This window comes from Tetrao urogallus (genome assembly GCF_951394365.1).
Source record: "Tetrao urogallus genome assembly, chromosome: 11".
NCBI classification, from domain to species: domain Eukaryota; kingdom Metazoa; phylum Chordata; class Aves; order Galliformes; family Phasianidae; genus Tetrao; species Tetrao urogallus.
Window position 1 is genome coordinate 10,155,262 of NC_136824.1, and position 15,643 is coordinate 10,170,904.

At 38.3% G+C, this 15,643-nt stretch overlaps 1 protein-coding gene across 2 annotated transcripts in view; it reads left to right on the top strand.

Moving 5' to 3' along the window:
- FBN1 (fibrillin 1) overlaps window positions 1-15,643 on the top strand; it is a gene marked incomplete at both ends in the record, with an annotated part of 146,511 nt that overhangs the window by 36,909 nt on the left and 93,959 nt on the right. For both annotated transcript variants that reach the window (XM_079541146.1, XM_079541145.1), the window contains one exon: window positions 13,732-13,929. In XM_079541146.1, the coding sequence (XP_079397272.1) occupies window positions 13,732-13,929 (198 nt within the window). The remainder of the gene's footprint in view (window positions 1-13,731; window positions 13,930-15,643) is intronic.

Sequence of the window (15,643 nt, forward strand, 5' to 3'; positions counted from 1 at the left end):
TTTTTTTTTTTTTTTTTTTTTGTCTAATGTAATTTATCACTGCTACACAAATAATATTTTGTACCTTATCAGCTTGAAAATATCGAAATTGAAAAAATATGGAAGTCAACTCCACAGATGGGGAGAGTAGGGGAGGAGGGGAAAGCCTTCCTGGAAAATACAAGGTTAATGTCTGTGATTTCTGCAATCACTGCTTATTCTTGTGGTCACCTGAGTGCTTGCTAGTATGTAATATTTCAGAGTGCATATTCAGATGGAATACTGAGGTCTGTTGCATCAGTGGTAAGCTCATTGCATCGCTGTGAAGTTCTCGGGCATCTTTGTGCTTCTCAGCATGTGAAGGTGAGCACTGTTGGCTGCTCCTGTTCTGCTTGATGTGCTGATTGCTCTCCTGGATGTTTTCTCCTGGCTGGCTGCTCCTCACTAGTTGGCTCTCCAGGCCTCCCTTTTCACTAGTTAGTAGGCCAGCCTGTCCTGGCAATAATCCCTCTCCTTACTGGCTAGTGAAACTCTCAGGCTGTCCTTTTCCTACCCTTCTTTCTCAGCCCTTCTCACATGATGCCTGCTGGTTCCCAGTGTTTGTCTCTCCATGTTTTTGTGCTTCTACTTGTGTTGGATTTGCTTTCATCCAACCTGTCTTTGCTGCCTTTGTGTTTTTCTTCCCTCTTCTTTTTGCTGTCTTGGCTTGTTGGATCCTTGGAGAGATCCGCTCTCTGTATTTGCCACAGAGGACATTGTATGGTTACTAATAGAAAACTGAAGAAATGCTGTAGGTTGGAGTGATGGTTGTTTATCACTTTTTATTTACTATAGGATTTTTAAGTTCACTTATGAAGCAGTCTGTGCTTACATAGAAATGCCTATGGTAAAGCCTTAACTGAAGTGTCTTGTGCTTCTGTGACATCTTTCCCATAATCGTGAATTATAAGGTGTATGTCTAAAACTGCCTGCCATTTCCCTTAGGACTTAGAAATGTGTCAATTCACTCTTCTGATTCAGACATCACAATTATAACTGTAGTCTCACAAATGCTTCTCTTTGTTCATGTGGGAGAATCGTTTTCAGGTGATCACAGCAATGGGAAAGGCAGTGAGGCAGAATTCATCGCAGATAAAGATCTAGTGCAGAAGATGCTGTGAGAAAAAAAATTCTGTGGCCCTTCTTCAACTTGTTTCAAACTTTGTTCTGCAGTCAGTTCAAGTAACAGTTCATGCTAATGTTACTTGAAGTTTTGTCTGAGTTAGGAGTAGACAAGTACATCTCCGTTGTTAGATTCTATAGCCTCATGTCATCTCTGCTCAAGAACTGCATTAAGTATCCGTGGTTTTGTCCCTGTTTCAATCAAGTCTATTTTTAAGTGCTTTTGCTTTTTTCGTATGTGCCAGTTTTCTTTCTTCCTGATTATGGGATAAATGTCAAGTCAGTCGCTAGTGGTAAATACACAGCCTTGTCCATTGGAAAATACTCTTCCCTTCCCTTCCCCCTTCCCCCCCCATGTGCTTTTTCCTCTCACATCAGAAATTTGAATCCCACGTGAGAAGGCATTGTTCCCATGTAGCAGCCCATTCCCTTCAAGTGAATATCATCTGTCCTTCTCCTCTATGATTTTTAAAGTTTTTGGATTGCTTTTACACATGTGTGTCCAGTATAGATATATTTCTGTATAAAAAATAGTTCATAGCATCTATTGAGTTGGAAAATTAATTAGACGACCTAATTGATTGTGCATGAGTTCTTCTGTGGAATGTGTTCTGCTGCTGTGTTGCACTTGCCCAGCACAGAGCTAATTCTTTTGGTCATTTATTACAAACAGACAATTAATTGAATTTAAAAAAAGACTTGAAGATTCAAAACACAAAAAACATTATGCAAAAAATCTTTTCTCCTTTTATTGCAATAATGCCAAGAGGACAGAATTCAGCTCAGAGCTTCCTTTATCATTCACAGAACGCACAAATCTGTGTCCCGAAGGCTGTGTAGTCTGAAGAGGAAAAAACCTTACAGCGTCCAGAAGTATTGGCAGCCCTACGTTACATACAGAGAGATTAAGTCACTTGTGTAAGGGTATACAGGGAGTCTGTAGTGGAGTCTGAAACTGAACCCAGGTCATCTCAGTCCCAGCCAAGTGTCTCAACCACAAGACTATCCCTCCTCTTCAGTATGTCAGTGTAGAAAGTAGGCCAAAAAGTAGTTTCCATCCTCTTCTACACAGCATTTTGTAAGGCTGTGAAGTATTATGTATTAGACAGGCATCTGGATCAACAGCAGTTTCTACAGATTCTTTTATCTGTAAACAGCAGCAAAGCCTGTTAGTGTTTTGTACATTTCATATAAATTATTATTTTATCTATATTTTATCTATATTTTATATAGTTAAATCTGTACATAGCAAACTTAATTACAAAGCATTTTGATGATTTTTAAGAATGGAAAATGTATGGAAAAAGTATTTAAAGGACTCTGCGTTCTGCGGCGCTCTTCATTTTCATGTGTTTTAGGTTCCACTCCTGTTTGTTTATCTGATTAGGCAGCAGTGATGTGCTATACCAGGCTATGTAGTACACAACAAATACTGAAAAAGGGAGGCTTGGATGGCGTAACAGGCTAATTCACCCGTGTTACCTGAAGGTTAAGTACTCCTATGTGGGGAGCTAGTGATGCTAGTGGTTTCCTGTCTTTGAGAGATTCCTATTCTATTGAGTACTTTCTTGTCTTCTCTGTATATCCAGTATTAGAAAACTTGTGCTGAAACATTCTGTGCTTCAAATGGAAGTGTAAGTATGTGAGGAGGGAATACCATGGGTATCCATCATTTTCATTCAATTAGGAGATTCTTGTATGAAATCAGCATTACTTTGTTGAAGTGCACATGTTTTCAGGAGTCTGATGCTATTCCCCATGAGGGTATAATGAATTAAATACAATTGGTGTGTGTCACTTTCAGTTGAGCTGGTATGGGCTAGCTTTTGGAAAGAGGCCTCTGATGCAGAATGGGTCTCTCCCTTATCTTTATCCCCTTAGTGGCTGTTTCTTTGTGTGGCAGTTTGTGCATGCACAGTCACAAGAAATGAGCTTCCCCACAGAATCACAGAATGGTTGAGGTTGGAAGGGTCCAGTGATGGTTATCTGGTTCAGTCCCCAGCTCAAGCAGGGACGCTTCCAGCAGGTTGCCAGGACTATGTCTAGGCAACTTTTGTGAGTATATTCCATTAGGAATGTATTCCCAAGAATGTATATTGCTATAATCACTTCCTGGGAAACAGTTTTGATTTAATTTTGGCAGGCTGTTTAATTGAGAATTGTCAGGAACGGTTTCTCTAATCCTTAGAAACCCTTAAATCCTGAGAATCCCTTAAAAACGTGATATATGCAGAAAATCCTCAGACATTTGAAGCCGTTCATTCTTTGATATCCACCTCTTAGTGCTATGCAAGGACACACGTTCAACTAAGCTGTCAGTGAAGACAGGAATGACAGAACATCTTGAAGAAATAATATGCCTTGCTTTCATTAAATGATAATGTAGCTGATGTTCGTTGGCGCTCTCCAATAAATATAGAAGTCTAGAAGCTCTCTGAATAACTTAGATTTTCTGCAGCTTGTTCATGATGAACAGCTTAATGCTTCAGTAAATATTAGAAAGAAAGTAATTATGAAGAGAGAGCCCTAGGCTCGCTGAAAACATGTAAAATCCAAAGATCAGAAGAATGCTAACTGAGAAGTAGTCTGTAGCAGTATCTACTGGATCATACAAAACAAAACACGCAAATAAAAAAGTCCCAGTGATTAAATACACGAGTATTAGTATCTCATGTAAGTATGTGAGGAGGGTACACCATGGGTAGCCATCATTTTCATTCAACTAGGAGATCCTGTTCTTGTATGAAATCAGCATTGAAAGTATTTGTCAGTTGAGCTGGTAGGGGCTGGCTTGAAATACTTGAAAGTATTTGTCAGTCAAGATCAGATTGTTTCCCTTCATGAAGAGAGATGTTTCCTACTTCTGGCAGTGGCTATTAATTGCATGAAATAATTGCAGTTATGGTGTGTGTTCCATAACATTTCAACAGAGATACCATCAAACTTACACAGAGTTAACTAGTGCATGCCATTATTGTGTTTATATTTGGATCACTATATTAGTGCAGATCTCGTATGCGTAGTTATGCAAAATGAGCCAGGTGCTGATCATGATTGCATTGGTGTAAACACAGAGTGATGACACAGTTTCACTGAGGAAGGATCTTCCAAAACAAGAGTGGCATGGTGTTTCAAGTTGATGCATTTCACTGTAGAGTTAGAGATGAGACATTACTGCCTGAAGTAATTTTTTGTACATTATCAGTTTAGATTTGTAACACTTTATGAGATACGGGGAGAGCATAGTGCAATCACTGCTAAAGTATTTATGTGCAAATGTATATAATGCACTGAATATTATCATTGTTTTTCTGATATATTTTTAATGCATTTAGCTGGCTATTTACAAGGTTAAACTGTGTGTTCAAAATTTACCCAAAAAAAGAACAGTATTAGTTATTAAAAGGAAAATAAATGAGTATTGACATCATGTCAAATCTGTCATCACTAAAGTCATCACTAAAAAATGTGTATATGAGAAGTACAGAGAATGCATTAACCCAGACAAGTGCCTGGTTGAAGAGATTTGGTCAGGGAGCTGGCTGCCATTTGAAGAAGAGTGTCTTTACAGGAATATGATCTACATGCCCCTTGCTTTTCCACTTCCATAATTCCTCAGGAGTGCTGGTCCTTTTTAGTTCTGGAAAAGGGGGAGCTTTCTTAGGGCAAGCCAGACAATTCCTGGCAGCTGTTGGGAAGGAGTAAGAAGAAACTGTTGACTGCTCTAATTACCTTGTTAAGGAGCTGCCAAGACCTTAGAAGTTTTGCATTCGTTAGGACCACAAACATTTGTCCGTGTGTCATTATGATAATATATACTTACCAACACCCCAAACACCATAATAACGTTTACTGCCTTCCCTTTAAGTTATCCACACTGAAAGAAAGTCGACTTCTTGCTGTTCCTGCTGTATGTTTACTCTTCGTATTTCACTTAGCTTGAATGGTGAAATTGGCTTTCCTCCATTCTCTCACCTCCCTTTTTTATTTATAACCCATTTTCAGTCCTGGGCTGAGTTTGATTCCAATGATCTGCAATTGTATTTTGTTTCATGACACTGCAGAGAAACATTTATATACTATTCCCCCCTTCCTCTCCCCCACAGTTCTTTCTAATGCATTTATACCGCTCCTTCTTTTAAAATATGAGCAGTATGTCTTTAAGTCCTGAGTGTTGCATTGTCTGAAAGCATTTTCCCTTTCTTTGGATGTCGGTCTATTTAATATACTGTAACTCATTAGGGTCTATTTTTCTTACACAGTTTGCACTACTTTTGGATGGTCTCAGCTATTTTACAGTCAGTGTCTTCTGGAGCCAAAGAAAAAAAGCAGAGCCTGTCTACTAGCTTTGTCCTTACCTTGCTATTTAATAGTTAATACTTTGTGGTATGTTAAGACTGTTTCTATAACGTGGCACTTCTTAAGAACTCTACTTTTTAAAAAGTAGTAATAAACTTCAGCCAACTTAGTCTTTTTAAGTGAAACTTCCAGAGTTCTTCAATTGAATCTATTCTTCTGAACAATCACCCGGTCTTCACAATAAATGTGTCACCAATGTTAGTTACTTTTTCTGCAAAAAAAGAGGCATTTCTTTTTAGCCTGTGAAAGAAACTGGAAAAATTAAAATCTGTAAAGAAGTGTTGTTTTGTATCTCACACAGCAAAGTAGAGTGGGTCAGAGTTTGTCAGGTAACTGTTTATTCAGAAATGAGAGGTTGTTCTGCATTTAGCTGCATTGCTTACTGTTTTCTTCATCACGGAAAAGGATAAAATGTGGTAACAATTTTCTGTATTTGGACTGCAGCCGTACATAATTGGGAACAACAGAGCTACAGCCTTGATTTTGGTGAAATGCTTAGTCTGCGTGTTGGATTAAAATGTGTGCAACAAATCACTCCAATTCTGTAATAATTTTTTGAACATTATTTTTTTATTTTATTATGGTAATGTTATTACTTTTCAGTTACAGACTTCAAGAACTGGGTCAAGAATAAAATTGGCATGAAAGTAGTTGTATATTTGTTCTTGAAAATGGATTGCCAAAATACTCTTTTAAATGGCCAGCCTGAATTGTTCTGTACACCCACTGCTGCTGATAACGTTAGGCTTATGTGGTTAGTAAGCAGTTATTTAAAAGCCCTGTTCTTTAACCAGTATCCGAGGAAGACTAGATAATATTTGTTAGATAGAAATGTTAAACAGATCGTCTGTGCAAAAAGGCATTTGTGAAGAAGCTTACAGAATGGAAAATAAATCTAGGCTGAAGCGTGCCAGCAAGTCAATATATGAGAACAATTTGCGACAAGCAAAGGTGAGGAAGACGTGCAGAAATGGGGTCGTCAGATTCATGAATTAGAGGATAATATTCGTAGGTCTGGGATACATAAGGCAGGAACTAATTTTTGTGGTTAACTAATACAGAACAAAAAATTATGATACCGGTGGAAGTTATTTATTGCAGGTTTGGATATGCCTCCATGGATGTTTTTTCTCTTGTTAAATTAACGAGAGGCAACTTGGAGCAGTGATCTGTCCACAGCACAGCTGTGGTATTTTGAGCCATTTCTACTGCCAGATTCATACCTCTGCCTTACAGCACTGACCAGGTGCACTGGTTCCCCAGTTCCAGTGATATCCTAGCAGTAAACAGTGTTAAATCTTAACAATTTGAGCTCTGTGCTGAACTGTGCACTGGTGCAGCTGAGAGGTGGCCTTGTTAATATGTGAAGCCACCTCTGGCACTGGAAAGCAGCAGACAGAAGTGACATGGGAATACTTTCTTCACATACCACAACTAAATCCACCAAGCCTCATTGGTAAGAAGCTTGGGCACTGTAGGACATAAGGTTTAAAATACTTACAAAGTTTTTTCTTTCTTTCTGAACACTCTCTAATATCTTTGCCATGTACTTTCCAGCGATGACACATTCAGATCTGACTAGGATGAGTAATGGTGTCTGGCTCAGGGGAGGAGGGGACAGAGGAGAGCTTAACAGTGAGTAATTATTTGAGGAAATGGCCCATGTGGAAATAAGTGTTGGGATTGGATGCATTTATCAACTGGCATTTCAGTGTCACCTGCAAGTGGAGACTTACCGTGTCTGACTTTTGAAATGGTTGGAAGTCGGTGCACTGAGCAGACACAGGGCAGTTGTGTTGTGGGTCTCTCTTGATTCAGCCTGTGAGGTGAGGTGTGTGATCCTCCCCTACTAAGCAAGGTGGAAGTAAATAGTTGTTATCCCATGGATTCCTGACCGCGATCATTCACTTTTCTGCCCAGTGCTTAAAAGCCATGAAGTCCTGTGTAAAAGTAAAAGGTGATTTCCAGATAACCTAGGAACAACTGAAAGGGTGCACATTATAAGTGAAAATGGAGCACAAGCGCATCAGCCTTTCCCATTCCTCTGGCAAGGTGTCATGCTAGTTTGCGTTAGTTTCTTGGGAAATGTACGCCTGTAAAACATTGTCTGTTCCCTTTGTCCTTATCAGGAGATGTTTTCCTGACTGAAGGTACATAAAACCACTTTGACAGACATTTGGAAATTTAACCTGAAATGCTCAGCCTTTAAAACTCAATGTGCTGTGGAGGTGCTTACTGCTGCAGCTTGGTTATGTTGTCTTACTGTAATTCTTGGCATTTTACTGAAAAAAAACCCTCATTTCGAGCACAGCTTCCTGATATGTGGTGTGGTGTTTATTTTCATCATCTTTAAATGCATTGCTCCTTTTCTAAAGAGAGTAAGATGACTGAAGTATAGTGAAAGCTGTATTTTTCTATTATCAGTGTGGTTGTTTGTGTAACAAAGGGAAAGAGTTGTATGGTTTCCAACCCAGGTAAGAAACAAGGCTTTCTCAAAGAACTAAGATGTAAGCTTCTCGTTGTATCTATGCTGCTGTTTGTTTCAGATGTTATATCAGATCACTTGATCTACATTTATTTCATTCCGAGCTTTTAAGCTTGGGAAAAATGACAGACATTTTGTTTGCACAAGTATAGCCAGGTCAATTTAGAATCTCTGCAGCAGGTAAATATGATGATGTATGCAGGCTTCTCTTCTCCTCCATGAATTTTTGCTGTAATTCAAATGACCAGCCATTGGACATTTATGGAAACTCCTTTGGAAATCTTGTCATCTGCTTTTGTACTCCTAATCTAATTTTTCTAATCTAAAATTTGTTCTTCTCTCTTGTACTTTAAGAATGCCACTGGAAAACAGAATCACTTTAAAATACTTTTTTTTTTTTCCATTAGAAATACACATTTTTTATGGTTAAGAAAAAAATAAAGCAGAAATTTCCCTCTTAAATAGCTGAAGATTTTCCCTCCAGTTGTTTTTCCTTTTGCCCTCTTCTGTATGTTCAGTCTGCTTTATTTCACAGAGGGTTTTTAGTGGCACCATTGTACATGAGTCTGTAGGTTTGTTACATTGCTTACTGAATTGGGTAATAATAGAAACTGTTCACAGCCTGGGTTACAAAAAGCATTGTTAGATAAATTCTTATTTAGATTTGCTTTTCCTTTGGGAAAGTTTGTTTGATGATCTGGTGGGCAATTGCTTTTGGCCAGCCTTACTTCAGAAGTTTCACTCCTGCTTCATTTTCTCTTTTTCCTTTTGTGCAATACAGCACTGTGCAGGTTATATTATAAACAAAGCTTCTCTCTGTCTTTCCCAATAGATTGTAGCAAAACCTTACTTATAGTCTGTCCATTTCGTTAGACTGAACAATTTAGTTTCCTTTGTTATTAAAATATGAGGATAATTTCCCAAATGTTATACTTGAGCACAGAAGCACAAATTTGCGCACTGGGATCCCTGACTCTGGAGACACCTGGAACTGTACTTACCTATAAAGTTGTGCACTGTGTTAAAAGGATACTGCTTCTTGAAACTTAGACTGGCAACCTTGTGAACATTGTTCTTTGACTGTGTGAGATCAAGTTCCTAATGAGCGTTTTCAGGTACAATTACTTGCAGTTCTCTTTTCCAACTGCAGACCAAGCAGAGGCATGGACTGTCAAGTGGATTTCACTTGGGTTACGTTGTGACCAGTGCACAGTTCTGAGCAGGCTATGAAGAGTTGTGTGTTCCTGCATTGTAGTTCTGTCTCACTTCCAATCATCTCCTCACAAAATACTAGAAACAAAAACACTACTAAGTGGGAAAGTAAGTTCTAATAAAGATGAGATCTACAGCACTTTGACTTAGAACCCCTTCTTACCTTTTCTTATTCTGTGCGTGATAATGGAATATTATTTTTATTCCTTTTTTTTCCCTGTACTGAATAAAAGGAAAGTTGTCCATTTGCATTGCCGAGTGGTTTCAGTTGCACAGTAGTCTCGGCTGGATTTTGGGGTTCATGCAGAGTTTACCCATATGGAGTGGTAGCAGCTAACAGGAACGCTTCCTTCCTCCAAGCAACCTCCTGGGTTTGTTGCTCAGACAGTGCTGTAGCACGTGGGACTGCATGAGCTGTGTGTGCTGTGTGCTGAGAACCAGCAAAGCAGCACTCATTTTGTCATCATCCACGATGGCAAGAAGTGGTGTTTTGCTGTTTTGAATAATATAATCCTGATTATGGTAAGATGATTGGTGGCTTGCTAGCATCTCATTCTGTGATCAGTTTATTTTAACAGGGCTGGAAGAATCTGTCAACCTCACCAACAGGTGATTAAGTTTGTAAAATAAGGCTGTAAATTTGAACCATCAAGTATTCTGTATAGAAGGTTTATGGGATGAATATTGGAGGAGACTGAGCAGAGTTTCATTCAGCATCCTTGCACTGGCATAACTGCTTAATATTGGTTCTGTTTGCTCAAAATCGTATTTAAACATTATTTTTACACGAAATAGGATATTGTTCTTGAAAACAAACTGCAGTTAACATGAAATGAGAGCTTGAGAGCTTTCTGAGTTGAGAACTTAAGAAGTGTATCTGATATTGAAAGTCTTGCACTATCCTGGTGTTTCAGTCTCATTGGTGCTGTCCAGCTTTAACTGGAACAGTTACTGGTATTTATTGCTCCGCTTTGTTTTGATCAAAGTCTGACAGAGTTACATTTTTCAGTCACCTCTCTGATGGCTTTAGGAACTTGAAAGATCTTCTGTGAGGATAACAAAAATTGTCTGCTGATTATGGCTAAAACAGGAACAAGGTAGATCAAAATGCAGCTTGATTCTTTCCCTTAGACTTAACAAACTGGATTCTCACATGATGTACACTACCCTCATTCCATTGCCCTCTTGCTCTTTCTGACACAGGTGAACTTAAAGTGCTTTTAGAGTTTCAGCTGTCTTCTCAGTTGTCTGAGGTTTCTTTATAGAAATAGCTAAAAAATATGTGAAGAGGCAGATGAAATTGTTAGACAACCATGGCTGCTGCCTTACTGAATGTTACTTGCATATGCTGAAGTTTGCATTAGAAATATAATCAAATATTGGAATTATCAGCTGTACATCTTTAACATGTAATTTTACTAAAATATTGTCAAGTCTCAATATTTTTCATTTAAAATCCTATTATCTCTTGGGGGAAAAAAAGGGAAGTATTCCCCCCCCTCCCCCTCCTCTTTTCAATTCCTTATTGATAACTTGGAACCTTGTATTTGAGCTTTACTCATAAGGTAGTTTGAGTAATTGCAGATTAATTGCAGTCATAAATACATAAGGGAATTTCATTGTGACAAAGTAAAGATTAGGATTTTAAGTTCATATCCCATGTTAGTGCCTTGTAGCACTGGCTATGTAAGTTTTACAACATCTTCTGAAATCAGCATAATTCATAATTTAAAAAAAATTAAAGGGAGATGATGTAGCTCAAGGAAACTTCTTTACTTGTTATACTACTACCTTCTCATTCTGTCACTGTTTTAGTGGAATTCCATTTCCTTTTTGTATGGCTTACGCTTGTAACATGTAAAAAAATCTTCAACTCGATAGTAAGAGTGCTTTAATTTTAGAGCTCTTTTGATTAAACCTCTATAAAAACATTGGAATTCAAGTGAATGTGGATTTCCCTGTGCTTATAGGTCAGTAAGTACGTACAAATGATCTTCTTGCCCCTTTTTTGGCCTTTAGAATTTCCCATTCAGAACCCAAAAGAAAATCCTACTTGTTAAGATTGTGGAAGATTGTATTTGAGAAAATAGGAGGAAAGTTGTACTCAACAGAAAACTGAGTATTAAGAACAAAATTTATCAAGGGAAAGGATTAGGTTAAAAGAGATTTAATAATTCTCTATACTGAAATGCTATGAACTTAGATAATAACAATTAGAAGCTGGAATAGCTTGGTTTCAAGTGCATATTTAGCCTATTTCTTGTCACTGAAACCTTGAGGAAAGATTTGCAATTATTTGGAAAAAAAAAATGATAAAAAATTATAAAAAAACTTCATATTTCGAAGTCATATTAGCCATTGTTAGGTCATTTATAGTTTGAAAGCAAACAATGGTAAATGCTGATCCATTCATATTCCAACATAAAATACAAGATGGGCTATTCATTGCTGTCCGATGTGTGCTTCCACAGAGAACAAAATGCCTCCTCTTTTAACCGTCTATATTTAAACTGTATGGGGACAATCTACAATAAAGGATTTCATTCTTAGGAGGTACGCTGGAGTTTTCACATTGGCAACACCAAACTGTGGTGTTTCTAAAGAATTATCATCTGTTGTTTTAATATTAGAAGTTTTAACGTTAGGATTTTTGCATTCAGTGAAGAGATATCTCTCTTAGACCTTGTTTTGTTCAAAATTAGATGAGACTTGATCTATTTGAGGGCAGGAAGCTCTGCAGAGAGATCTGGGTAGGCTTGGTCAGCCATGTCCAGCCTGCGGGCTGCATGCAGCTTGGAGCAGCTTGCACTGCAGCTGCCCTGCCCCACGCCATCATGGTCTGCTCTTCCCGCCAAGCAGCCCGGTGAATCCCCTCAGCACAACCAACGGCTGTGCTATGAGCGCCATCCGGGCTGAAACCAGGGCACAGGGTGCGGTGCAATTAAAAAATGGATCATGCCTCTTTATCAGACTTCTGTGAGACCTCTCTTAGCAGAGAGAAATACCCCTCACTTCACAATCGTGCCTTATTTGTGTCATCGCTTTTTGGCACTACGTATGTTCGTGAACAACTACTTGGAAGGATGAAGTACAGGAAAAGTAAAATTTCATCGAAAATTGCTGACAAACACCTTGAGAATTCACTGAGAATTGCAGCCACTGCCATCAAACCAGACTAATGCATTAGTTTCACAAAAACAAGATCAAATATCCTTTTTTATTTTCTGTTGCTCTCTTATTTATGTATTTTAATACAAATCATTTATAATTAAACTAAGCTGTTACTTATATGCATTAACTATATTATATATTTAATGATGACTGCTCCAAAAGTATTATGTTGGTCCACAATATCAGGGATGACTGTTGGTGGCATTCAGGGCTACTGTAAGCCAGTTTACTTATTATGTCAAAGAGTGACTTGATTAGTCAACAGAATTATTGTATATCCACATGGTGTCCTTGGAATGGAATAAAGATCAGCTGAATGATTGTTTTCAAGGCGCCCCTGGATTGGGAAGCAATCCTGGTGTCATTGTCTAACAAGAGACCTGTGGGCAGAAGAGAAAGATGTCCAGTCTTTAACACTTAATACCAATGGTTTAATGGGAACATGTTACAGCTAACAAAATTTGGAAGTGGCATGAAAATTGAAGGAATTCATGATGTCATCACTACAAGGCAGTGTGAATTGCTTAGTGACCTTGGCTTAGGCAGCTGGTAACTATTTCAGTACAGACAAACATCAGGTTTATAATTTGCTGGCTGTGCTGACAGGACATTGGAATCTGTCTGGGTGCTGTGTAACAGAAAAACATTTTAGGGTCACTCACAAAGAATTAACTGTAGTGTGCACCCCGGATGTGCAGGAGACAGCAGGAGTTGGCAGTACCACTATTTGGTTGTTGCCCTTGGAGAGTGGAACAAAATAAAGTCTACTAGTATTTTATTAACATCTTAGTTTAATTCTTTCTGTTGGATAAGTGGCCTGTCCTACCATAAACAAATCAAAGCAGATGTGTTCCACATGCCCTCCTTTCAGCTGTAGGCAAAGCTTACCCACATATCTGGTACAGCATATGCCTGAATAACAGTGAAAACTGTCCTCAAAAAACTTTCTGCAATCTATATTCATATCCCTTGAGACTCATTTGAGAATAACTTGTGGAAATAAACTCATCCTAACCTTTTTATCTGTATTATTTTAATTAATGTGCTGAATGTTTAAAACAAACTAGCATAAAGACTGCCCAGATAGTGTTACTAGGTATTAAACCAAGCTGCAAAGAGGTTGTGGAGAATCTTAAACATATAATACCACTGGTAAAATAGTCACAGTGTATTGACAGAGCTGCTTATTTTCCACGGATCTGATTGAGAAGTAGATCTGAGAAAAACCTTTAGCAGAGCACAACTGAGTAAAAATGCTGGGGTACTCAGAAATTTATGTGCAAAAGACTTGCTTGAATCTTGTTGCTTTGCTTTATTACAAATTTTTATTGTGGTGCTCATTATGTTCCCTATCTTTGAAACAGATTACAGGACCGGCCCTTGCTTCACTTTGGTAACGAACCAGATGTGCCAGGGACAGCTCAGTGGAATAGTCTGCACAAAAACCCTTTGCTGTGCAACGGTTGGGAGAGCATGGGGCCACCCCTGTGAAATGTGTCCTGCACAGCCACATCCCTGTCGACGAGGCTTCATTCCAAACATTCGAACTGGGGCCTGTCAAGGTAAGTTAACAGCAGAGCTTCCCCAAAAGCTGCTGAAATTGTTACTGGATTAATCTTAATTGAGTTACACTGCTGTGAATAACCTGTCCTAAGCCATTCTTGGCTATATGTGTGAAGTATGGAAAAACATTGTCAAATGCATTACTTCATGATTCAGTGAGTGCCTGATGTTCAAGTGAGTACATTAGTAACTTAGGTCATGTGAGAGCAGCCAGCATCTTAATGAATTTCTCACTGCCAGCAGCCTTTTCCCTTGGTTCTCTAACGGTGTTTTTCAGAGTTTACCTATCAGCCATTCCATGGAGGAATGTATTCAGTTTCAGAACTCACTCAAAACATGAATCAATCCATGGCAATGCTGTTCTATTTATCTGGTGTGGGATTTTTTTGTTGTTGTTTTTTAGCTAAAATTTGTTGGTTTTGGATTTGTTTGGGTATCTTGCCTCTCAAGCTACACTGTTTCAGCATGGAGGAAAGTGTGTGCTGTGCCATTTAAAATGCCTTACTTTACTTACTATATATTTTATACAATTTTGGAAATGTATTTGCATTTGTTTCAAATCGTAAAATCCACCCAGATGTTGCTTACTTCTTTCTGAGCATGCCTTACCACAGAAAGTCCTTACACTGCTTTTGGCTTTTATTCTAATACTTCCAGCTGTATAAATTCTTTTATTGTCTGGATGTCTGGCAGGAAACAGGAGAAAGTTAACAGGGGCAGCTATGTATTAAACTGATGTGGATTATAAATTCCCAGGACCGTATCTTTGGGACTAGTTTATTTCGATCTGTATAACATTTTCTAATAAGTTGCAGTATTTTTTTTTTAAAACAGAGGAGATAAAGATTACAAATCTACTAGTAATTTGATTTAATCATGAAACTCCTGTGAAAGGACTTCAAGGCATTCCATTGTATTAAAAAATGTAGATATCTGTCACAGGCCACGTCCTGTTTGATGCCTGCAGATAGGCTTGATGGACTTCAAGATGGGCATGTTTGCGTATGCCACGTAACTTGCACATATGTTGACCTCGGCCATTCTGTTCCCTCTCTCACTAAAGGTCAGAACTAAATTGTGTCAAAATCTGTAAATTGATGTTTTGAGATCTTATGTGCATAAATAGGTGACCACACCCCTGACCTCGTGCCACACCTACTGATATCCCTCTTATTTGTGCCATGGAAAAGTTGCAGTGACCTCTCCTCTGGTTTGGTGTGGTTCACAATAAGGCTACCTCTGCTTGCTACGCATTTCTTTGCATTCAGATGCATTTATGCTAATTCATTCACAGTGCCAACACAGTTTTGGCCCTGTTTGTTTGACCGGTACTTTCCACTTTTCTCTTCTCTTGTAATGTGTTCATAATTTCAACAGATCTGCTATAGAGCCACATATTAGCTTTATTTTTCATGCAATTGTACTAAATCCAGTCCTTTTGAAATCAGATAACATCCATTCAGACTGATGACATTTCAGACTTTCACATCCATATTCAATCTAACTGAAGAAAAACAGGTTAAATAAAATCTCTGCGTAGAAAAGAAACCATTATTATTGCGTGGAGAAATCAGAAGAAATAAAATGGAGGGGAGGACAAGTTTGTTATAAAAAGTAAATAGAGCATCACTGCCCAAAGCTTGACTTTGTCTGGCTGGCTGAAAGTTAAATTAATATTACAGCTGAGATTTCTTAAAGATACACACTACAAAA